We start from the raw sequence: 24909 nt of genomic DNA, 5'->3' as shown, positions 1-24909 counted from the left end.
TTGAATCAATGTCAACAGAAAGTTAGAAAACCAAAGTGCAAAGAGGAAAAAAAAGAATGAAAAGGGCAGAACAGAATATTCAAGAAGTGGGACAATTAAAAAGGAGTAACATATACATAAGGGGAATACTGGAAGGAAAAGGAGAAGAAATATTTGAAGCAATAATGACTTCAAATTTCCCAAAATTAATGACAGACACCAAACTAGCAGAACACCGAGCAGGATAAATACCTCCAAAATTCTATACATAGGCATATCATTCTCAAGCTGCAGAATACCAAAGAAAAATAGAAAATCTTAAAAGAGGCCTGAGGGAAAAAGTACCTTACCTATAGAGGAGGAAGAATAAGAATTATATTGAGCTTTTCTTCAGTAAGCAAGAAGGAAGTGGGGTAAAATATTTAAAGTGTGAAAGAAAAAATTCCCACCAACCTAGATTTCTGTATCGAGCAAAATTATCCTTCAAAAGTAAAAGAGAGGGCTTCCCTGGTGGCGCAGTGGTTGAGAGTCCGCCTGCCAATGCAGGGGACACGGGTTTGTGCCCCGGTCCAGGAGGATCCCACATGCCACAGAGAGGCTGGGCCCGTGAGCCATGGCTGCTGAGCCTGTGCGTCTGGAGCCTGTGCTCCACAACGGGACAGGCCACACAGTAAGAGGCCCACGTACCAAAAAAAAAAAAAAAAAGTAAAAGAGAAATAACAACTTTCTCAGACAAAAAAAAATTGAGGAAGCTTGTTGCTAGTAGACCTGCCTTGCAATATACATTTTTAAAAAGTTATTTTTTCAGATAGAAGGAAAATGATATAGGTCAGAAACTCAGATTTGCATAAAGGAAGAGCTTTAGAGAAGGAATAAAACAAGGCAAATTAAAATCTTTTCTTTTACTTCTTTTTTTGTATAAATACCTTTTAATTTATTTAGATCTTTGTTATTGTTTTAATATTTATTTATTTATTTGGTTGCTCCGGGTCTTAGTTGTGGCTCACAGGCTCCTTAGTTGTGGCATGCGAACTCTTAGTTGCGGCATGCATGTGGGATCTAGTTCTGTGACCAGGGATCGAACTCAGGCCCCCTCCATTGGGAGCATGGAGTCTTAACCACCGTGCCACCAGGGAAGTCCCTACTTCTTTTTTTTTTTTTGAAAGAAAGTTTTACATTCAACTGTTCTTTATTGAACACTGACTATGGACCAATAAATATTTAGACTCTGGACACCCAGGGCGAACAACAACAACAACAAAAGACTGTCATCATGCAGCTTATCCACTAGTAAATATAATTATAATACACTTTCTGATTCTGCAGTGACAACTATTTTTTAGTTATATTGCTATAAAATTTAACTATCTCATTCAGATTAGAGACAAACTATATTCTAAGGTTACTTATTCTTATCTGATCTAACAGATAACAGTTTGTTCAAAATAATCCTAGCAAAAATGTATCTAGTGATTGTAACTTCTTGATAAGTGAAATGAATGAAAGCAGTGTTATAAGGGTTGGGAGGAAGGAATTGGGATGACAGTGCCATAGGGTACTTGCACTACCTGTGAAGTGATATAGTGTTGTTAGAAAAAGGACTTGGATTCGTTTTTTTTATTTTTGGCTGCATTGGGTCTTCGTCGCTGCGCTCGGGCTTTCTCTAGTTACGGCGAGCGGGGGCTACTCTTCGTTGCAGTGCCTGGGCTTCTCATTGCGGAGCGGGTGGCTTCTCTTGTTGCAGAGCATGGGTACTAGGCCCACGGGCTTCAGTAGTTGCAGGGCTCAGGCTCAGTAGCTGTGGCTCGTGGGCTCTAGAGCGCAGGTTCAGTAGTTGTGGCTCACGGACTTAGTTGCTCCGCGGCATGTGGGATCTTCCCGGACCAGGGCTTGAACCCGTGTCCCAAGCATCGGCAGGCGGATTATTAACCACTGTGCCACCAGGGAAGTCCAGCTGGATTAGTTTTAAGTGCATATTGTAAACCAAAGGACAACTACTCAGAAAGTTTAAAAAAAAATGTAAAACAGATGCTAACAGAGGTTAAAAATGAAATCATATAAAATGTTCAATTAAACCCATAGAAGCCAGAAAAAGTGGAAGTCAATACAAGAAACAAAGAACAAGGCAATGAATAGAGAATAGTAACAAATATCATAGATATAGAATTCAACTATATAAATAATAATTAAAAACATCAGTGGTCTAAATACCCCAACTAAAAGACAGAGACTGACAGAGTGGATAAAAACAAACAACACTCACCTGTATGATGTCTGCAAAAAAAGAAAAGAAAAGAAAAAAAGCGATGTAGACACAGATAGACAAAAAGTAGAGCTGTAGAGAAAAATATACTAACGTTAAAACTAGAACGGTGGAATGCCTATATTAATTTCAGACAAAGCAGACTTCGGAGTAAGGAAAATCATCAGGGATAAAGAGGCGCAACATGCAACGAAAAAGAAACGTCAATTCTCCAAGAAAACTTAGCAATCCTTAACGGGAATGCACCTAACAACAGAGTGTCAAAATATACGTGAGGCAAAAATTGACAGAAATGCAAGGAGAAATAAATGAATCTACTATTATAGCTGAAGACTTCAGCAGCCTCTATCAGTAACGGACAGATCCATCAGGCAGAGAATCAGTAAGGACCTAGCTGAGCTCAACACCACCATTCATCAACTGCATCTAATTGACATCTGTAGTCTACTTTATCCAACAGTAGGAGAATACACATTCTTATCAAGCTGACATGGAACATTCACCAAGATAGATCACATTCTGGGCCATAAAACACCCTTTACCAAGTTTTAAGGAATAAAACTCTTACAATGTCTGCTCTCAAACCACAATGGAATAAAACTATAGAAAGCTATAACAGAAACATCTAGAAAATCCCCAGATACTTGGAAATTAAACAATAATTGCTAAACCACACATGGTCGAATGAGAAAGGATTTAGAGAAATTAAATAAATTTAATTAATTAATAAAATAAAATTAATTAAAATAAAAAATTTAATTTAATTAAAATAAAATTAAATAATAAAATTTATTAAACTTTGTGGGCTGCAGCACAAGCAGTGCATGAAGGGAAATTTATAGCAATGAATGCACATGTCAGAAAAGAAGGAAGATCTTAAATCAATAATCTAAGATTCCACCTTAGAAAACTAGGGAAAAAAAGAGCAAGTTAAATTCAAAGTAAGAGGAAGAAAAGAACAAATAAAAATTAGAGCAAAAAGCAATACAACTGAAAACAGGAAATTAGTAAAGAATATCAACCAGACCAAGCTGGCTCTTTGAAAAGATCAGTAAAATTGAGAAATCTCTTGCAAGTTTGAGGGGACGGGGTTGGGGGGAGAGAGAGAGAAACAGAGACCATAACTATTGATCCCAGGGATGCTGACAGAATAATAAAGGAATATTATGAACAAGTCTATGCCTATAAATTTGATAACCCAGATAAAATGGACAAATTCCTTGAAAGAAACAATCTACCAAAACTTACACAAGAAGAAATAGACAATCTGAATTGGCCTGTATCTATTAAAGAAATCAAATCAGTAATTAATAAACTACCCAAACAGGAAGCACCAAGCCCAGATGGGTTCACAGGTGAGTTCTACCAACCATTTAAAGAAGAAATTATTCCCAATTCTCCATAATCTCTTCCAGAAGATAGAAGCAGAGGGAATACTTCCTAACTCATTCTATGAGGCCAGCATTACCCTAATATCAAAATCAGACAAAGACATTACAAGAAAAGACAATTACAGACCAATATCTCTCAAATATAGATGCAAAAAGCGCCAACAAAATCTAGCCAAGCGTAAGAATTATATACCATGACCAAGTGGGATTTTCCCAGGTATGCAAGGCTGGTTCAATATTTGAAAATCATTCAATGTAATCCACCACATCAACAAACTAAAGAAAAAAACTGTATGTTCATATCAAAAGATGCAGAAAAGCATTTGATAAGATCCAGCACCCATTCATGATAAAAACTCTCAGCAAACTAGGAATAGCGGGGATTCATCAACTTGATAAAGAACATCAACCGAAAACATACAGCTAACATCATACTAAATGGTGAGAAACTAGAAACTTTCCCCCTAAGATCGGGAACAAAACAAGCATGTCCCCTCTCACCACTCTTTTTCAACACCATGCTGGAAGTCATAGCTAATGCATTAAGAAATAAAAGGTATACAGATTGGGATGGAAGAAATAAAACTGTATTTGTTTGCAGATGACATGATTGCTTATGTAGGAAATCCAGAAGACTCAAAAAAAAAAAAAAACCCTCAATGGAACTAATGAGCATTTATAGCAAGGTTGCAGGATACAACATTAACATATAAAAGTTAATTGCCTTCTTACATGCCAGTAATGAACAAGTGGATTTTAAAGTGGAAAACACAATACAATTTACATTAGCACCCCCAAAATTGAAATTCTTAGGCATAAATCTAACAAAATATATTCAAATCTGTATGAGGAAGACTACAAAGCACTGATGAAAGAAGAGCTAAATAAATGGAGGGATGTTCTATTTTCACGGATAGGAAGACTCAATATTGTCAAGATGTCAATTCTTCCCAAATGGATCTACAGATTCAATATAATCCCAGTCAAAATCTTATTTTGTGGATATCAATTAACTGATTCTAAGGTTTATATCTTGGTATTTACCCCAAATGAGTTAAAAATGTATGTCCACACAAAAACGTGCACATGGATGTTTACAGAAGCTTTATTCATAATTGCCAAAACCTGGAAGCAACCGAGATGTCCTTCAGTAGGTGAACGGGTAAATAAACTGTGGTACATTCAGATAAGAGAATGTTATTCAGAAATAGGAAGAAATGAGCTGTCAAGACATGAAAAGATCCTGCTGATGAGACTCCCCCTCCCCCTCCAGTTCTCATTTATCCAAAGACTGTACTGGCCAGTGTCATTTTATTTTTGCCCTCTTGACAAATATTCTAGAGGCTGAGGTAGGACTGTATAGGTAGATCCTTACTGTATGATATTGTTTTAGGGGCTAAAGGGGAGAAACTGAAAGTGTTCTACTCTTTTTTCTACAGTGTTGGCGTTTTTCTAGTGTATCTATTTTTCTTGTCGCACCTTTTCTACTTCAGTACACTTGGTGTACTGCGTTAATGGCTAGTACTGTTTTGGCTCTGTGAAAACACATTTGTGAGAAGAGTAAGTAGTGACTTCTGTCAAACTGTTAGATGCCGAAACTTTTAAATCCCAATTTTGTCCAGATCTTACCAGATGCTACTGTACTTGAATGGTTAATAAAACTGCGTAGTGCTGGTGGAAAAAAAAAAGTTTCTCTTGAAGGCAGGCCTTTAAAAAAATCTAACACTACTTCAAAATGATACTTTCCCCCTTTCCCTGCAGAAAGCAAGAGGTTTTTGTTTTTGTTTTTGTTTTTGTTTTTGTTTTTAATCTTCACTGTGAGAACCTGGTAGAGCTCCTGGAAGTAAAACTCACAATAGTTTGAGGATTCCCTCTAAGACTGGCCTTCCTTGGTGTCTCTAATTTTCAGATTTATCCACACATACAGTTCTGGTTTTCCTACTTTGATACTGGTTCCCAAGGAGGATTTTGCCTGTAGGTTTCTGCTCTAGTAAGTTGTGATTCTCTGTATCTGCCTGTCTGTCTCTCCAATTTTTGTAGTAGAAGTTTGCCCTTTGATCTCAATTCTCTGATGGATCTAAGAGTGGTTCATCTATTGTTTTTTCAGCTCTTTTCTTGTTAGGACAAAGTGATGACTTCCACTTACATGCTGGACTGGAAATATAGAACAATTTAGAAGGAAAGAGTGGAAGAGAAGACAGTGAGATTAAAAAGGGATAAATTCTTCGGAGTAAAACTGAATAGTTTCACAAATGGTCACTGAGGCATTCTAGAAGATCATGGTTGTTAATGAGTAGATAGCAACTGTCTCGTATGGTTTGCAAGCTTTGAAGAAAGAAGAAAGGGGATTTCCCACATCTGTGATTGCTCTAACCCCTCTGTCTGAACATGCAGGCAATTAAATTTAGAGGCATTTCATCCCAAAAGAGCTAAGAAACAAATAGTCATTCAAATAAATAAAAGATTCAATTACTGTATTAGTATATTATATTTGGATAAATATTCTTATGCTGTAAAGGATAGGCCTTGATGAAATTGTTTCTTTACTCATAGTTTGATCAATTAAATTCATTCATTTATTCATTCAACAAACTGAGTCCTTAGGATGTGCCAGGCACTGTGCTAGACACAAACATAATTAAGAACACAGTCCCTACCAGGAAGGCACTTAAGCTAGTCAGAGAGACAGGCACACAAATAGAAACTTAGAAAACAATGTGGCACATTAAAAAATAGAGAGGTACACAGGTTATAGAAAAATAAGGAGGGACACCCAATCCAGCCTGGAGCAGGAAGGAAGGAAGAGGAAAGAAAGATCGGGAAGTCTCCCATAACACAGCGGTGCCTGGCTTCTTCCCCTATAAACCTTGTAGGCTAAGAATAATGTATTTTCCTTCTCAGTCCTCTTTTAGCCAAGTCCTGATGGCTGTAAATCATAGAGATAAGAACTAGAAATAACTGGATAATGCAACAGGGCATGCATATTTCTACAAAAATGATGAAGCGTCCCCCATAAGCAGGTGAGACGACACGGAGCATCGTGCAGCATGGAGGCATTGTAGTAGCATCTGGAGAGTTTGTGCTTTATGGCTGAAGTGAGGCTGCTTCGGTGTCCGGCCAAAAACATATTGGAGCATCAGTAAATAAATATCGCTGCCATGATACGCTGATGTTAGGTGGCATTCTTTCTTCAGACTCCGCAGAACTAAAGAACTTCTGCAATCACACATCTACAGTAGATACTACATTCAGAAGCAGAAGGTGGGCGCTCGAAAAAAACTCAAGATCCTGACATAGAAACCTTTAATTCACAGAGGAGGAATCTGAGAGGAAACCTGCTTGTCTGAGGCCATGCAGCTCTTTACTAATAGAGATGAAACAAGAATGCGGGTCCAGGTGATTTCTTTCTTTATTTTTTTAAAAATTGAATAATATCTGAGTGTCGAGCCATGTGCTGAGTACAAAATATGAAATTTATACTCACTGATACTTCTCTACTGTCCTCCATTCAACCTCCTGCCACAAGTATCATACAGTCTCACTCATAAATACTTTAGATGTATCTATAAGATATACTTTTAATAAAACATAATCACCGTGTCATTGCACTCAATTTGCTAATATCATCAAATACCCAGTTTAAAATTGAAAGTATCTAATGATCATAGATGGGTTTTTATGGTTGTTTGTGTAAATTGGACCCAAATCAGATCTAATAACATTGCCCATTAAACGTCTGTTTGTTGCCATTATTTTTTTGAAGAAACAAGGTCGTTATCTAGTAGAATACCCCAGTCTGGATTTTGCTAATTGCAACCTCAGTTTTCACTAACATGTTCCTCTACCTTCTGATTTTTTTTTTAACCTCCATCAACTAGTACTTAGATCTAATACCTTGATCAGATTAAGGTTCAATTTTTTGACAAAAATACTTCACAGGTGGTTCTGTGTACTTCCCATCACATTTCTTCGGGAGGCAAGTAATGTTGGGTTGTCTTTCCTTTTGTGATGTTACGATTACCCCAGCAGGTGTTGTCAAACTGACCCATCCATTCTAAAATGCCAAGGGTGCTATGTTAGATGGGGTGTTCAGACAAGGCCTTTCTGATGAAGTGACCTTTAAGCTGTGACCTAAGGATGAAAAAGAGCCAGTCCTGCAGAGCAGAGGAAGAGTGTAGCAGTTGCAAGCCCGGCAGTATGAAAGAGCTTGCCATATACCCAATCGCCCCTCTCAAGATCAGCAGAGCTTTCTTTCCATTCTCCACCACTCCCAGTAGCTCTTCCAATCTCCAACAGGTGGAAGCAGAGAACTCTGTGCCCAGAGGTGTCAGGAACCCAGTGGCACTTTGAGATACAGGTGGTCACAGGTGCACAACTTTGCTCTCCTGAAAACGCTTAGGACCAGGACTATTTTGTCAGACACAGAGACCTAGGGGACAAAACAACCTGGTCTCTCTCATGACACGAACCAACCGGCCATTTTATAGGACATGAGAGCACGGCCAAAATATGGCTCTCAGGGTACAACTCATTTGCTCACATTACATACTACTCTTCTTTTCTGGAATGTTCTCCACCAGACTCAAAATAGTCGTGGTTCAAGTTTCTCTTCTGAAAAATGGAAAAAGTGCCAAAACATCTCACAGGGTTGTGTCAAAGTCTGGTCTTTGTTTACAAAGCCAGACACCAGTTAAAGTGCTCAGGATAGATTTTAATCAGTAATATACTACTGCAATAGAGAAAAGAGCCCAGGATGAACTGTACTCAACTTCCATTTGTACAGAGGTGACTGGGCTCTTTAAAGGGAGAACGAGGGAAGAGGGTGAGGGTGTCTCAGTAGGGACAGGGCAGTGAAAAATTACAAACTACAGGAAGGGAGGGTTGATCCCTGTAAAACTCATTTGGGTTTGCTAACTAGGGCTTATCAAAGTAAGACTCCTCCCCTCCCACAGAGGCCAGGAGACAGGAGCCCTGTCTTCGGGTGTTGGCTGGAACATACAGTAAATTTTTTGACAACCTTGAGTTTTCTTAGGTAGGCGTGTTAAGGGGGGGCTAGGGTCATCCAATGAATATGCCTCGAGCTTCCAGAAACTATGTTTGTTCATGTCTTTATGGACCAAGGTGGACAGGTATAGTTAAGAAGAGGCTTCAGAGGAGCCTGTCCAGAGCGGGATCGAGGAAAATTTTTGTCACTTGTTACGAGTATTAAATGAGATACTGACTGTGAAAGTACCTGTAATACTATAACACAACACATTAGCATCAATGGACACATTCATTCATGTAACCAATCATATCCCTTCCCCTCCTTCAAAATGCTTATTAAAATTCTTCCTTACACTGAGTCCCAACTACTAAACATCCTGCCACTCAGTGATAGCACCTATTACATTATGTGCTAGGTATTTTACATACATCATAACATTTCCTTCAAACAACCCTATTAGGAAATGTTATTTTACAAAAGAGGCTCAGAAAGTTTAGGTACTTGATCAAGGTCACACAGCCAGTAAGAGGCAGAAGTCAAATTTACATTCAACTCTGACGATTGTTACCTGGTTTCATTAAACAAGAAACTCCTTTCACTCTTTTTTTTTTTTTTGCATTTCATCACTTATTTAATGTTTAAGCTCTCACACTAGATTTTTACAAGCTGGTGAACAATGACAAAGTATTTCTCCCACAGAACTATAACCACATGTTCCCAGACAGTATAAATATATGGTTGAGCTAACGTTAATACACATCACCATTTTATCCATTACATAATAAAACAAATTGTCAAGTATCCAAATATTAAGTTACAGAGCTCAAAAGGCGTATCAAATATTAAACGTCTGTTCAATTCATTAGCAGAGACCCACTTCCTGTTTTTTTTTTTTTTTTTTGCAAGAGAGGTTGGGAATCACACTTCAAACAAAAATAAGTTGGTAAACAACTTCAGGTAAGTATGAAAAAAACTTACAAGAATTTCAGAAATTTTATGATTAAGAATTGTTTTAGCTACAATAACAGAGTATTTCTACCCCCAAAGTGCAAACATTAAAATTAACTATAAGGCTTTTTTGTCTGGAGACCTTAAAAAACATGTGCTTCTGTACAATGCAGATTTTCAAAATGGAGGTGTTCCATAACAGCACAAAATGAGATTTATAGACAGACATTAAATAATCACTGTTTCTAACCACTCTTATGGGGGCATCTTTGTGGAGTATAATGAATTTCTACAGTTCACTTGTCTGCATAGAGGTCATGCTGTGCCCGGCAGTAATCTCCACTGCCCTTCAGAAACTCCATAAACGTGTGACCAAGAACACCACAGAACTGAGGAATATGTCCACTCATTGAAGACTGTGGCCTAATCATACAGCTGGTCCCGAGGCGGCGGCGGCAGGGCAGGGGCGGCGGTGGTCGTCGCGGGGCGGCGGCGGCTTCGCAGGCTCGGGCCGGGGCACCGGACTTGCTCCTGCAGCGAGCGGCTCCGAGAAGAGCGCGCAGCCTCGCCGCCCGCAGTCCCGAGAGCCAGTATGCGTGCGGAGGTCTCCTTTCGCCTTTTAAGTGGTTCAGTTAAAAAGAAAACCAATTTATTCTTAACACACTGGACGTGTTTCTTGCTCATGAGATTTTTTTTGTGAGACTCGAACAAGATCCTAAGATATTAGAAGGGCAAGAGTGAAGTTACTCACCTTTCAGTTTATGAAATATTTCTACAGAACCACTATGCGTGGTAGATATTTAAGCCATTGCTTAAATATCAGGACACAGATTAGTAAATGCTAAATTGTTCAGTCCAGGAAAGAGATCATCAGGACAGTCGGAAACGGTTCCAAGGAAGATTGGGGGGGGGGGGCGCCGCGTGGTATGTGGGATCTTAGTTCCCTCACCAGGGATGGAACCCATGCCCCCTGCAGTGGAATCGCGGAGTCTTAACCACTGGACCGCCAGGGAAGTCCCTCAAGGACGATCAGAATTGAGCTGGATCTTAAGGGATCCATAGGATATTGATTCTGAGAAGGAAACAGAGGGACACTCCAGAAGGTGGGGAGCAAGTAGAACCTTATATATCCCTGTAATTCGGCGTATATACTGTCACAGAGCTTGCGTGACCAACAGTTTCGGTTATCCGCTGATATGACCATAAACGGAAGCTAACTTGGAAGTTTAAATTGTATGTCCGAAGTAAGAACGCCTGGTCGAGGAGCACTAAACGGTGATCCACGCGGGCGATCCTGGTGCCTTTGGCGCCCCTTAGCGGGACTCTCCAGTCCTACTACCTGAAACCACCGCAAGTCTGAGCGTAATCGTTTGCCTCTATACAACACCACGCCAAACTCCACGATTACCGAGGGGTCACGACACGCACTTTCCCGCCGCGCAAGCGCTACGTTCTCCTTTCCGCACAAAGGCTGCGGGAGGAGGGGTCGGCGCAAGCGCTCTGAGTTTCTCGGAAAATAGGGTCATCATCCCGCCTCCTGGCGCAAGCCGGTAGAGAAACGCATGCGCTGTGAGGAGGCAGGGACTTATTTCACGCGGCGGTGACGTAATGACAGAGGAGGAGGCGGCCCAGGAACGGAAGCCGGGAAGGAACCAGGGCGGAAGGGGACCAGGGCCAGGGCTGTGTGTGGAGCCTCGGCTGGCCTGGGGTTCCAATGTGGTCCCCGGAGCGGGAGGCCGAGGCCCCGGCCGGGGGAGACCCGGCGGGCCTACTGCCCCCCGAGTGGGAGGAGGATGAGGAGCGCATGTCCTTCCTGTTCTCCGCTTTCAAAAGGAGTCGCGAAGTGAACAGCACCGACTGGGACAGCAAGATGGGCTTCTGGGCGCCGTTGGTGCTGAGCCACAGCCGCCGCCAGGGGGTGGTGCGCCTGCGTCTGCGGGACTTGCAGGAGGCCTTTCAGCGCAAGGGCAGCGTCCCGCTGGGGCTGGCCACCGTGCTGCAGGACCTGCTGCGGTGAGGGCGGGCCCGTTCCGGGGGCGGGGCGGCTCCGCGCGGGCAGGGACCCAGGTCGTTCTCCGGAGCGCACCGCGACCAGCCCGGGGTCTGGCCTCCAGGAGCCGTCTGTGTTTGCTCACTGGGCGAAGAAGGAGGCCGGGTTAGGGGTGTTTGGAGGGAGAGGGAGGCGGGGTATGGGGGGAGATTGAAGGGCCAGTATAGCCCCTCAGTTAGAGGGAGAGATTAGATGAGATCCAGACGGTAAGAGAAGAGGCCAGCCTGGCGGAGGTGCCAGTGATTTGTCTGGACTGGAATCCCGTTATGTAGTTATTTCGTAGGGGCTTCCACATTTGAATAACCCCGGAACAGAAGGTCTGTGAGACAGGATTTATTGAACTAAGGAAGGGCAGAGCTAAGAAGAAGGTAGTGGTGGGGAAGAGGCCTGTACGGGTCTTGCCAGCAGCCTCCACCCCATCCCCGCCACAGGTCATGTGTCTGGCCTCTCTTGGTGACCCAAGAAGGTCCTGTAGGTGCTACCTGTGCGACAGGTGCAGGGTTTTGGAGGTTCCTGAGGCGGTAGCATGCACATGAAACAGACGTACTGTACTTCGCAGCGTGCAGGCATTATGCATACACCGTCTGGCTCCCTCAGCAGTCCTGTGGGTGAGGTGGCAGAATTATCCTCAGCAGACAGAAGAGGAAGCTGAGCCACAGAGAGGTCGAGCGACTTGCTGGGGGGTCACACAGCTGGATAGAGGCCATGCCGGGGCTGGACCCCGGGTCTTCTGATTCTAAAGCATTTGCACTTCACGTTGTATATGTCATACCCAGAGCAGCCTCGCCAGCACAGTGACTCCCTCCGTGACGGAAGACGAAAGTCAACTTTGATATGTTGCTTTCAGCTCTCTGCTCTTCCTGGTTAAGAGATCTCCCTTCTCCCCAGCCCCCTTCCCTTGGCTGACATTGATAGGGCAAGCCATTTCTGGAACTTCACCTTTCTAGGAAAGTGTGCTGTGGACAGTTTGAGTTCATGCCCAACGTGGGGAGACAGTAGCTGAAAAAGTCAGTGAGGGGCAGGAAGAGTCTGGGCTTCCTTATTACAACAGGACCATCCTCTGCCACTTCCCACCCAGAGACCTTTAGTACCTCGATTTCTCCTCTCCTGACTGCTGGCACTCCACTGATGCCCCTTGGGGCTTGATGGGGTCTGGGACCTGAAGAATTTCTCAGGGAGATATTTTTCCATAGAAGCAGCATAGCAGAGTAGTTAACAGCTTTGCATGAGGGCCAGATGGCCTGGGTGCAAATCTTCGCTCTGCCACGTGCAAAATTATGTGACAGAGTAAAAATTATATGCCCCTCCCTAAGCCTCAGTCTGACCAGTTATAAAATGTGATGATAATTGTACTTAGATTTATTGTATTTGAAGAGATACTCCTTATGTAGCCCTTAGCATAGTGACTGGCCCAGGGGAAGCATTCAGTAAATTTAGCTACTTAACACTAGAACCATGAAATGCTTATGTCTTATCTCCACCCACCCAAGCCTAGGAATAGCAGAAAACCCTTTCTCTGAACGTCTTTGTATTCTTCCTCATGTCTTGCTCTTGACATTAATCCATTATTGTTGTTTTCATTTTATCGTTTTGAGCTCCGTTTGTAACGGGAAGTCTCAACATAGGCTGTGTGGCCTCCTGTGCCTCTCTGTAGTCTTAGTGGAGAGCTTGCATTTTGGAACCAAATCATAGTTTAGCTTTGGCCTCTGTCATCTTCTCAGTCCCTCAGTTTTTTCTTGCAGAAAATTGTGAGGCTTAGAGCTGGAGCGTAAACAGTACCGCTCACAGTAGCCGGCACGGAGTAGGTGCCCGGTAAATGGTGTTTATGATGATGACCAAATTCCTCTCTGGGGGTAAGGAGGGCGGTGGGGACATTGCAGTAAGCCTTACTACGTGTCTTTTTCTTTCTTTGCCTGCAGTCGAGGGGAGCTGCAGCGGGAGTCAGACTTCATGGCCAGTGTAGACAGCAGCTGGATCTCCTGGGGGGTCGGAGTCTTCCTGCTGAAGCCCCTCAAGTGGACTCTTTCCAATATGCTAGGGGATAATAAGGTTCCTGCCGAGGAGGTGCTCGTGGCCTTGGAGCTTCTGAAGGTGGGTACTCAGAAGCAAGAGGTCTGGGTGTCATCTGGAGTGGTGGCAGGACCCTCCACGTTCCTTGGGTTGCTTGGGTGAATAGTTAGAAAAAGAACGGATCTTTTTTACATGGTGACAGAGTTGATAACTGAGTTTATCTAACCTCCCTTTCGCTGTACTTTGTAGTCTTTAGTTGTTAGTTGGACCTGTACATTTCAAGGGTGAGCCTCTGTCTAGGAATTGTCAGTTAACACACAGTTGATTCTTTTCCGTACTTGTAGGGGTTAATGATAAACTAAAGTTTAGAAAATGCTTTGCCTTCTGTGGTTTATGTACAAAAATTTCTTTCTGAGGACCTTAGACTTTCAGCTTTGCCCTCCCCTAAATCAGCGAACTGGGCTCAGATGTCCTCCCTTTGTACTTACTTACCTCCATGAAAGAAGCCACCAGGCCCTTGATCCCTTCCTACTCTCCTGGTCACTCCGCTTGCTCCTGGCCTGCCTTCCGTCCGCAGCCCAGAGCATGCAGCTGATGCTTGACTGCTTCCCTTAGCAACACCCTCGGGCGCCTCTGCAGCGTCCGGGCCACACCAGAGACACCAGCAAATCAGCCACCTTAGATAAGCCCCACGGTCCACCATCCCTGCCAGAGAAAATCGCTGTATCGCCAAGCCTGGGGCCCCTTTCAAGGTCCCCTGCTTTAGGAGGGCCCTGGGAGCCACTTGGCAGCCCAGTGTTCTTGTCCCCTCCCCGGCCCTCCCACACACCTTGCATTGTCTGCAGTCACTGCACTGAGAAGGTAGAATCCCCTTAGTCGTGCCTTCAGCTGTCTGTCCTCCCACCTCCAGTGTGACTTCCTCTGAGCCCTGCTTTCTCCCCAGGCTCAGAGGATGAAGTGTCCTTCCTGTGTTCCACGTGTGCTCGCGAGTCTGTCCCTACCCTTTGTGGCATCTGTGACCCTCCAGATCTGTATATTCCTTTGCCCTGTCTGTCGGTGCTCTCCTTCTTCAGCCTCTAAATCCACTCTGGTTTTCCCATCTCAGGATGACTCCTTGTGGGACCTGGGGCCCCTCCTAGTCACTGCTCTGTCTCTCCTTCTCGGCCAAGCTTTGTTGTCCCCACGTCCTCACCCCCACACACCCTTTAACCCAGGGCAGACCTGCTTCACCGCCATCGTTCCACCCGATTGCTGTGGGTGAGGTTATAGTAACCTTAAGTGTGTGCGTGTGTGTGTTTATAAAGTTGACTAAACACCAGGTGGCAGAAGTAGACTCGGAGACAGTGGTTATTTTTGAAACTCACAGACCAAGCCCAACCTCAGGGCCCTTGCATAGCCCTGGAGGCTTCCACACTGCTGGACGCAGGTCGGAATCCCCCGCCCCCGCCCCATGAGAAGCTCCAGTTTCTCCTCACCTCCACAGACACCCCCCAGCACCACCCTTTGGCCTGGGGAGCAGGTCTCCAAAATCTACCAGCTCTCTCTGTCCCCCGGGAGTTTTGACTGAACAGCATGCACTTTCTTCAGGGGAACACCTCTCCCCCTTTGCGCTGCACCCCCTCCCCTCCCAGGGCCCTGACCTCCAGGACCTCCGGGGCTCAGCCAAGACCCCACAGAAACCGTGGGGCGTTTCAGGTGCTTCTGGGCCACCTCCATCCCTCCTTGCGGTCGTTTACCTCCGGTGTTCTCCAGTCTGGAGCAAAGAGAGGTAGATCCATTTATCCCCACAGATGTGATTTTGGACTCAGTCTTTTGAGAGCAAACGCAGAGATGGGGGTGGGAGTGGAATTACATAGACCTTCTAAGGACCAACAATAATTTCTGACAGCAGAGTAGTCTAATCCTGTTTAGGTAGAAAAATAAATTTAGCTCTTCAGGGGCATGGACTGTTGAATCTGTACCCAGCTTACATCACTGAATAGAACACTTAACACTTATTCCCTTTCGGTGACATCTGCTATCAAATATATGGTGACTTCAAAGATATGGTTTTCTCCTGGGTTAGAGGCTTGTTTTCATGTGTGAAAATAAAGGGTCTTATCTGGGTATTTTTATAAAACAAAAAAGCCTGTTTCTGCGGTAAATTGATTTTCCCAAGTCTAAACACAGAAAGCAGCGAGCAACTTTTAATTTTATTTGAAAAAAATACCAAAAAGTAAAAATTGCCCATAGATTTTGCTATTTAAAAATTTAAAGAAAGAAATTAAAGTTTCCTTTCTATTCATCCCATTTCCATCTCTTTGGGTCCATTCCCTTCCTGCTTGTGTCTGTAAGAACACACACATCTTTTCTTTTTTTTTTTTTTTTTTCTTTTTTTTTCTTTGCGGTACACGGGCCTCTCACTGTTGCGGCCTCTCCCATTGCGGAGCACAGGCTCCGGACACGTAGGCTCAGCGGCCATGGCTCACGGGCCCAGCCGCTCCGCAGCATGTGGGATCTTCCCGGACCGGGGCACGAACCCGCGTCCCCCGCATCGGCAGGCAGACTCTCAACCACTGCGCCACCAGGGAAACCCCACACATCTTTTCTTATTGAGCCTATTATATTACTTTCCATGGTATCTTCTTGTTTGCATTTAATACTTCCTGGAAATCTTGTTTACTTGTTTACTTATCTACTGTATAAGCTGTCTCCCCTACCAGAAGGAGAAGTTCCATGGGCTCTGGGAACAGTGCCTGGCACCTAGTAGAGAGTCAGTAAATGTTAGTTAAGTAAATAAATGAACAGACACATACATACATATGGATATACATACACTGCATTTTTTTTTTCCAGAAATGGAATCTGCTTTCACCTGTTAGTCTGCACCCTCCTTTTTTTTTATTTTTCACCTTAGTATATCATGAGCATCCTTCCAGGTCCCTACCCAATATGGCTCTACTTCATTCTTTTGGATGGCTGCGGAATAATCTATAAACACGCCACAATTTATGCAGTAGTTACCAAATGGATATTTGAGTCATTCCAATTTCTCCCTACTGCACAAAGACACTTCTCTGACAGCCTCGTGCCTACACGTATGTACTTCTACTTTTATTTTTATGGAATTGATTTCTAGAAGTGCATGTGTACATTTTAAATTTTAACAGAAATTGCCAAATTGCTTTTCAAAAGCTTGTGTAAATTTACACTTTCACGAAGATTGCATTGAAGTGTCCAGTCTCTTTACATCCTTGCCAGCCCTGGATAACAGCAATCTTTCAAATTTTGCCAATTTGATGAACAAAAATGATACTTCCTATTGGTGATTTGAGCATCTTTTCACCTATCTACTGGCCATTTACATATTCCTTTCTGTGAATTGCCTCTTTATATCCTTTGCTTGTTTTTTATTTTGGATTCTTTGTCTTTTATATTCATTTGTAGGAGTTCTTTATTAGGGATAGATAGATACATAATATATTTAGTATTAGGGATGTTAATATTGTTTCCCAGTCTCTTGTTTGCTTTTCGTTTTTATTTATGATGTCTTTTTTTTTTTGTTTCTTTTGCGGTACGCGGGCCTCTCACTGTTGTGGCCTCTCCCGTTGCGGAGCACAGGCTCCGGACGCGCAGGCTCAGCGGCCATGGCTCACGGGCCCAGCCGCTCCGCGGCATGTGGGATCTTCCCGGACCAGGGCACGAACCCGTGTCCCCTGCATCGGCAGGCGGACTCTCAACCACTGCGCCACCAGGGAAGCCCATGATGTCTTTTACTATATAAATGTTTTTATATTTCTACAGTCAGAGTTCTCAAATTTTTCTTTATGGCTCTTGAATTTCTGCTCATGCTTAGGAAGGCATCCTCTACTTCAAGGTTATCAGATTTTTTAAATATTTTCTTCGAAGTATTTTATACTTTCATTTTCTCAATTTAAGTTTTAATAATTCGGTATGTAGTTTTGTATATGTGGTAGAGAAAAGCTGTTTTCTTCTAAATGAGTAGCCAGTTGTCTTAACATCATTTGTTACTGTTGTGTACCATTAATATGTGTGTGGACAGCACACCGTTCTTATTACAGTAGATTTGTAGTAAATGTTTTTATCTGACAGCACAGTCAGATCTAATGAAAGCTCTAGTTTCTGTCTTATCAGACTCCTCTGCTGCCTTGGATACTGTTGACCACTCACTCCTTAAAATTTTCCGTTACCTTGACCTTGTTTTCACTACAGTGCAGGCTCTCCTTGGTTCTCCCCAGGCAGTTTCTGGATCGCTTTTGTGAGTTCCTTCATCTCCCGAACGTTTTGAATGTTGGTCTTCCTTCAGCTTATTACTTTGCTATCTGCATTTTCTTGGGTAACTCACTTATACTTGCGATTTTAATTACCTTCTATATGCTGAGGACTTTCAGATTAATATATCTCCTGTCCTGGCATCTCCTTCGATTTTTTTTTTATTTATTTATTTTTTTGCGGTACGCGGGCCCCTCACTGCCGTGGCCTCTCCCGCCGCGGAGCACATGCTCCTGACGCGCAGCTTCAGCGGCCATGGCTCACGGGTCCAGCCGCTCCATGGCAGGTGGGATCTTCCCGGACCGGGGCACGAACCCGTGTCCCCTGCATCGGCAGGCGGACTCTCAACCACTGCGCCACCAGGGAAGCCCAGAGCTTCAGAATTTTATATCCAGTTATCTCCTGTACAATCTCAAGCATCCCAAACCAACATGTCCAAAAGGGAATGTTTTGTCTTGCCTTTAAAAGTATGCTTTTCCTCCTGAATTCTTGTTGTTAATCCACCCAGTCACTCAAGCCAGAACCCAGGAATCATCCCAGATTCCTCTTTTGCCTTTCCCCCCAGACCCAGTTACCATGGACTGCCAGTTTTATCTTTTAACTTTTGCTTGAATCCCTCCCTCTTTGTCCCTATTCCCATTGCCCTGTTCAGTCCCTCGTATTCTCTTGTATCAGTGGTCTCCCTGCCTCTGAGCCTAACTCCTACCATCCATCCTTTCCCCTTCTTCAGCTACATCTCTGTTAATCTAGCTGTGGCCTTCCCTTCAGGGACTACCCACCATCTGCAGAGTAAAGGACAGCATAGAAGATACATTACACTTTGTATGAGGTAGAAGGGCTTCTGCTGTCTCAGCCCTTCCCACCCGCATCCATAAACACCACACTGGACTCAGACTCCCTGCCGTTGAGGGACTCGTGACCATCACTCTTCCCACGATGCCTTTCCCACCGACTTCACCTAATGACTTGTTCACCCTACAGGATTCTGCTCAACAATCTTTTTTTTTTTTCTGAGCAATTGCTGAACTCCTTGGGTATTCCTTCCCTGTATTTTCATAGCATTCTGTGCATACTTCAGTAAATATTTCTTGTTTACAGAAGACCGAGAGAGTAATTTCCATGAAAGAGGAAGACAGTGGCATTGTTTTTTGGAACTTGTATTTCTTAGACTTCTCACAAAAATCCTATCCCACCCATTTGTCACATAAGACTCTTTATAGACTCAATAATTTCCGGTTTGCAGGATTGCCATTTGGCATAAAAATGGAGAGACCAGGGGCTTCCCTGGTGGCGCAGTGGTTGGGAGTCCGCCTGCCGATGCAGGGGACGCGGGTTCGTGCCCCGGTCCGGCAGGATCCCGCGTGCCGCGGAGTGGATGGGCCCGTGAGCCATGGCCACTGGGCCTGCGCGTCCGGAGCCTGTGCTCCGCGACGGGAGAGGCCACAGCAGTGAGAGGCGCGCGTATCGCAAAAAAAAAAAAAAAAAATGGAGAGACCAGGATTGGCAGGGAATTTAAGTATCATCTCATCCACCTTCTCCAGTTGGTGAGTGGGATGCTGAGGACCAATGAAACTGACTGGTCCAGGGTCACACAGGCTAGGCCAACCACCAGGCCTTGGCTCTCATTCCTGGCCATTGCACCACACCACACCACCTCATTCTCCCCTTGGGGGACCACGGGCCAGGGAGCTGCAGAGACATGAAGTCCTAGCTGGAAGGGCAAGCACACACCTGGCTCCCAATATATTACGTACCTCATTTTATCCGTGTTCCCCAGACTTTCCTCCGAGGTTTAAAAAAACACAAATCCTTTTTCCTTTTCCAAAGCTGAAGACAGGGTCAGAGCTCCCCTGCTCTTGCCTTGTGTGATTGTGGATCTGAAGCACGGGGTCAGGGCTCTCTGGGTTTCGTGGGCAGCGATCAGGGCCCGCAAGCACCTTTCTCTTTCCCTGCAGGAGAAGGCTGAGGAGGTGTATCGTCTGTATCAGAACTCCCCTCTCTCCTCGCACCCCGTGGTGGCCCTGTCAGAGCTGAGCACCCTCTGTGCGGGCTCCTGTCTGGATGAGAGGACCTTCTACTTGGTGTTGCTGCAGCTGCAGAAAGAGAAGCGAGTCACCGTCCTTGAGCAGAATGGGGAGAAGGTATGGAAACTCGCTGTTCCTTCCCTGCCTCGCCGAGCACTTGTTCAGTGTGTACTGACATGCCTGCCAGCATCCCTGCCTGTTGATTTCTCAGCATTTGGGGTCGGGGCAGCAGTAATTTGTCCCTGTCCCTCAGATTGTGAAGTTTGCCCGGGGCCCACATGCCAAGGTCTCTCCTGTCAACGACGTAGATGTCGGGGTTTACCAGCTGATGCAGAGCGAACAGCTGCTGTCGTGCAAGGTGGAATCCTTATCCCAGGAAGCAGAGAGGTAACTCCCCCTGAGCTGAGCACCCCTGACCTCCACCCTGGCCCTTAGAGCTGGTGTCCGTGGGCGCTTAAAAAAAAAAAGGTTATTTATTTATTTATTTATTTTACTAATTGTGAAAGTACTGACTGTTCAGTGCAGCCATCATGGAAAGCACAGACTATCACAAAGGAGAGAAAAATGAATTCCTCCCCCAAAGAGTACAGCTTTTAACACTGTGTTTATGCTCTTCCGTGCCAGTATCCGTTTAGCCAGTGTTTATTGAGCTAGGCCTTGTCTTGGGGACTTGGGGATAGAGTAGTGAAGGAGACAGGTCTCTGCCTTCCAGGGGTCTTGCTGAGGGACCTCTGCTCTTCCCCTCCAATGACTATGCAAGGCGTCCCTGCTAAAGGCACATTACCACTTCTCCAAAAAGTAGGGTATGTAGACATGGAATTAGAATGGGCTTGTTCACGCCCTCTTACAGTGGGAGAAACCCCATGTTGTGAGAAGGCCAGCGTCATTGGTGGCGTTAGGAAGTCATTCCCTACCTCCTGGCTCCCAGGATGGGAATTTGTCTTCAGGGTGCCTCGTCAGCATGTTTGCACACTGCCCGCCCCGCCCCCGCTGTGGGTGAAACAGCTTCTCCTTGGTCCTTTGCCTTTCCCAGGGGCAGACCCGCCCAGCCCACATCTCTGCTTGCTGCAGGGGTTTGGCAGTGGGCTGTTGGGCATCGTTTTTCTGGCCATTGGGTGGAATGAATTTGATCTTCAGATTTGAAAGTACCTTCACTAAAAGTGCTGCTCCTGGGGACACTTGAGGACCCTGCCACCCGCGTCCTCGGGCCTCGTCATCTTGAGCTGTCCCTTTGTTCGTAGGTATAAAGAAGAAGCCCGCCGGGCATGCCGAGCAGGAAAGAAACAGCTGGTGAGTTCTCTCTCTTCCCCCCACAGCTGTGTACCTGTGCCCACAGCGAGAGGAGCCCCAGTTCAGGGAGTGACCTTCTCGAGGGGAACAGTCTGCGGGTGGCCCAGACACCACAGCTTGTTTTACAAACCTGGGGTGGTCTTATCATCTGGGAAGGGCTCTCTTCCTCTAGCCCTTTCGCCTGCCCGGTCTGACCCTGACCATGACCATGTCTCCACACCCCGCCCCCCCCAGGCCCTGAGGTCTCTCAAGGCCAAGCAGCGGACGGAGAAGCGCATCGAAGCCCTGCATGCCAAGCTGGACACTGTTCAAGGCATCCTGGACCGGATCTATGCCTCGCAGACAGATCAGATGGTAGCCACTGCCCCTCTGCCCCAGTGCTTGGCTGGTCTCTGCGGTGTCCGCCGCTCATCCCCTCCGCTGTGGCTTTGCTGTTTGGAGGAGGCCTGGGTTCTTTCAGGATATGCTTGGGACTGCCTTTGCCTCTCCCATTGGGCAGTTTTGGCCTCAGTGGACATGGAGTGAATCATGCATTCGTGGGGGAAAAAAACCACAAAGCTTTCTTTTGGAGATGAAACAATATTGTCTGTATTTTGCCCAGTGTTCTTTATCTGCACTGATAACTTTGCCTTCTCTTTAGGTTTTCAATGCGTATCAGGCCGGGGTAGGAGCACTGAAACTCTCCATGAAGGATGTCACGGTGGAGAAGGCAGAGAGCCTTGTGGATCAGATCCAAGAGGTACAGGAGGGGGTGGGAGGACACACCTACACAAGGCAGTTCCTGAGGACAGGAGTGACTTCGCCGTACTTCCTTCTTTCCCCGACTGTTTACCCTGCGAACTTGAGGACGCTTTCCTTGATTCTCCAATGGGGCAGCATTACTTTGTAACCCTGAACACTGAGACCCAAAGACCATTCAGAGTTCAAGGCGTTGTGCTTTTCTCTTACAGCTGTGTGACACCCAGGACGAAGTTTCTCAGACTCTGGCTGGTGGGGTAACCAATGGCTTAGGTGAGTTGACACGGTGCTTCCGTCTTCTTTCCTCTCTAAGATGACTTCAGCTCCTTGTGCTGTGATAGGTTTGGCTGTGGGTCTGCTCTTTTTGGTGCAGGCAGGGCTGGCCCACCCTCCCCTCTCTCTGGGGCTTCTCCACAGGAGTAAGGAGAAGGAATTGGCATTTCCTCCTTGATAGGCTGTGCTAACGGCCCCTTGGTGCTCTGGCGTCCCTTACTCCCTAGGCCTCTTCGAGGGCAAGGAGAAGCAGGGTCCATTCCATGGTGTTAGCAAAATACACCTCCTTGATGACTTAGCTCTGTGTATGGAAAAAGCATATCTGCTTGAAGGTGTCCTCTGCCTCCCAACTCACACGATTTTTTTAATAAACCTTCAAGGAGGCCTGGGCATCTTTTGTAAAGCCGAGCTGGGTTTGCAGTCCTCGATCCTTGACTCAGTAATGCGTTTCCTCCCTGGGCTTTATGTGTCCTTATGTCGTCTTTTCTTTCCAGACTTTGACAGTGAGGAACTGGAGAAGGAATTGGACATCCTCCTTCAGGACACCACCAAAGAACCTTCGGATCTGCCCGACAACCCCCAGGAGACGTTTTATACCAACAGTGTGCCTAACCCTAGGATCTCGGACGCTGAACTTGAAGCTGAACTTGAGAAACTGTCCTTATCAGAGGGAGGTATGGAGCTGTATTCCCAGGGCTGCTGGTGGGCTTGCGGTCCTCTGGCTGGCAGTAGCGAGGCTCGAGGTTAACGTGTCCCAGCCCCATTGCCCAATCTGCCAGGGTACCGAAGTCGGGTGAGGGAGCTGTGGGCTCATTATTCAGACTTGGTCCCTTAAACACTGGGATGCTTTCGTCTCAAAGACCTACCTGGTATAGAGTTCAGTCATTTCTTCTCCTTGCAGGTTTGGTCCCAAGCAGTAAATCTCCAAAAAGACAATTGGAACCGACTCTATAAAGCCATTGTAGGACCCTCAAGTGAAGGACCCTCGTGTCAAAGAGAGACCAGGCTTGTGTGTGTGTACATAGTTATTTAAACGAGAAACTCTCGGAATGTGTTGGAAAGAGGAGGAAGGACAACCACTCTGATGTATCTGGATGCTACCACTTACTACGGGACAGATAGAATTTCTGGAAGCGTGCTCGCGAGGCGTGCTGCCAGCTGGGCTCATGGCCCTGCATTCTCATCTTTCTAGTGCCACAGTTTATACAGTTCTGTGTTTGCCCTGTCATCTTTCATAGCCTGCGGCTCCTGCCACGGGCTCAGTTAGGTTTGTCTTCCCCCACCAGCTTTGTTCCAGCCAGCGAAGGCGAAAGATTCGTGCAGCTTTGCCAAATCAAAATCTGTCCTCGTCCCCCACCCTCACTGTGTTTAGAGGAGTTTATTCTGTCAGTAGGTCCGTTACACAGCTCTTCCCAGCCCCTCTCTGTTTCCATTGGTCGCGAGAGGAAGGAGAATCAAACAGCTGCCACGTTATGGAGAAACACACAATGTGAAAGGTTCTCCCCTGGGGTTCAGATTCTCCAGGTGTTCAGAAAGAGAGGTAACCCCTGAGTGGCTCAAGGGTCGTGACAGTTGGAGAGGGGCCTTGTGGGGTTGGTGGCCACTGCCGCCTCTTCCATCTTATGCAAAAGAAGATCTGCTGACTGGAGAAATGGTTACTCTTGGTCTTTTGAACTTGACGAGGAGAAGCCCAGGTGACTACAGAGCCCCGGGTGTCCAAACCCCATATGCTTTCTTAAAAAGGTATCATCTTTGCCTTGCCCCCGTGGTGAATGAATTAAATATTAACTTAAATACATAAATCAGAAGAAGCCGCACAACAGCACCCCCCCCCCCCTTCTTGAGCCTGGCAGACAACAGCAGGTTATTTGAATTTCAGAAGCATGTTACGTTGTAGCCCACCACTCGGGGCAGGGGATCTGAGCCAGGATGTGCAATAGAAGCAGAAGACAGTGGCCTCGGCAACGTCTGCTGTGTGCTTCCCCGGTCCTGCGCTGCGCCCGGCCCCACCTCCTGAAGGCCCGTCCTCTACTTCCTTTGACGAGTGGGGGAGGATGGCGGAGGGGGACAGGCAGGAGAGGGCCTGAGCGCGCTGGCAGCAGGGAGAAGAAAGACAGCAGCCACACTGCCGCTCTGCTGCGCAGTCCCAGACGCCTCCCTGGCCCTCGGCCCTGCCCCTCCTGCTTAGGGTGACGGAGAACAGAGGGGAGGAATTTGCTCCAGGCCAGGAGCACAAATCACTGTTCAACAAGTTTCTCTCCCACTCGGCCTTGGGAAACTGAAATGTTGGGGGTGAAGAGAAACAATCACTATTTTTTCTTTTTTTATCTGGTAAATGATTAAAAGAAAAACCCTGAGCGCCTTGTCCTCGTCTCTTTTTTAGGTTGTATAAAGTGCCTTGTTCCTTCCTGCATCCCCACCCTCACCTCCAGCATACACACACGGGTTCTTTCACTGACGCCACCAGGAGAAGGCTGACCGGCTTCCTAGCGGGAGTCCCTAGCTGCTGGGAAAGTGGTCAGCCTACCTGATGGCTCTCACGCCGATGCTGTTATTAAATGGCCTCTTTTGTTTAAGAATGTGTCATCATTTTCCTTACTCTTTTCCTTTCCCTCTTCCCTCTAGATGACCCACTTTCCTCGGCCCGTGTGATCGTACCATATTTTAGTCTGGCACCAGTATTT

The 24909-nt window shown here is 45.7% G+C and overlaps 2 protein-coding genes across 3 annotated transcripts; one reads left to right on the top strand and one right to left on the bottom strand.

The window, feature by feature from the left end:
• Nucleotides 1–9864: 9864 nt before the first annotated feature.
• Nucleotides 9865–9999, bottom strand: LOC307188960 (uncharacterized protein; the record flags this gene model as incomplete). Its single annotated transcript, XM_079926604.1, has 1 exon — nucleotides 9865–9999. The coding sequence occupies one exon, from the start codon at nucleotides 9997–9999 to the stop codon at nucleotides 9865–9867; it is 135 nt and encodes a 44-aa protein (XP_079782730.1).
• A 1141-nt stretch (nucleotides 10000–11140) lies between these two features.
• Nucleotides 11141–24689, top strand: CHMP7 (charged multivesicular body protein 7). Of its 2 annotated transcripts, XM_079925886.1 has the most exons (10): nucleotides 11141–11581; nucleotides 13538–13709; nucleotides 19856–20041; nucleotides 20178–20311; nucleotides 21166–21214; nucleotides 21449–21568; nucleotides 21855–21953; nucleotides 22165–22225; nucleotides 22720–22899; nucleotides 23127–24689. In XM_079925886.1, the coding sequence occupies exons 1-10, from the start codon at nucleotides 11283–11285 to the stop codon at nucleotides 23177–23179; spliced, it is 1353 nt and encodes a 450-aa protein (XP_079782012.1). In that variant the 5' UTR covers nucleotides 11141–11282; the 3' UTR covers nucleotides 23180–24689. The 2 variants fall into 2 exon arrangements, with proteins under 2 accessions (XP_079782012.1, XP_079782013.1); XM_079925887.1 differs by lacking the exon at nucleotides 22165–22225.
• The last annotated feature ends 220 nt before the right edge of the window (nucleotides 24690–24909 follow it).

Source organism: Stenella coeruleoalba, assembly GCF_951394435.1.
Source record: "Stenella coeruleoalba genome assembly, chromosome: 7".
Classification (NCBI taxonomy): domain Eukaryota; kingdom Metazoa; phylum Chordata; class Mammalia; order Artiodactyla; family Delphinidae; genus Stenella; species Stenella coeruleoalba.
This window is presented reverse-complemented; position numbering and strand designations above follow the sequence as displayed.

What these genes read in the sequence shown, in the direction of transcription:
- CHMP7 (XM_079925887.1), top strand. Translation starts at nt 11,283, where the DNA reads ATGTGGTCCCCGGAGCGGGAGGCCGAGGCCCCGGCCGGGGGAGACCCG. An exon ending in GTGCTGCAGGACCTGCTGCG is followed by an intron (nt 11,582 to 13,537) that starts GTGAGGGCGGGC and finishes CTTTGCCTGCAG; the next exon opens with TCGAGGGGAGCTGCAGCGGG. An exon ending in TTGAGCAGAATGGGGAGAAG is followed by an intron (nt 20,042 to 20,177) that starts GTATGGAAACTC and finishes CCTGTCCCTCAG; the next exon opens with ATTGTGAAGTTTGCCCGGGG.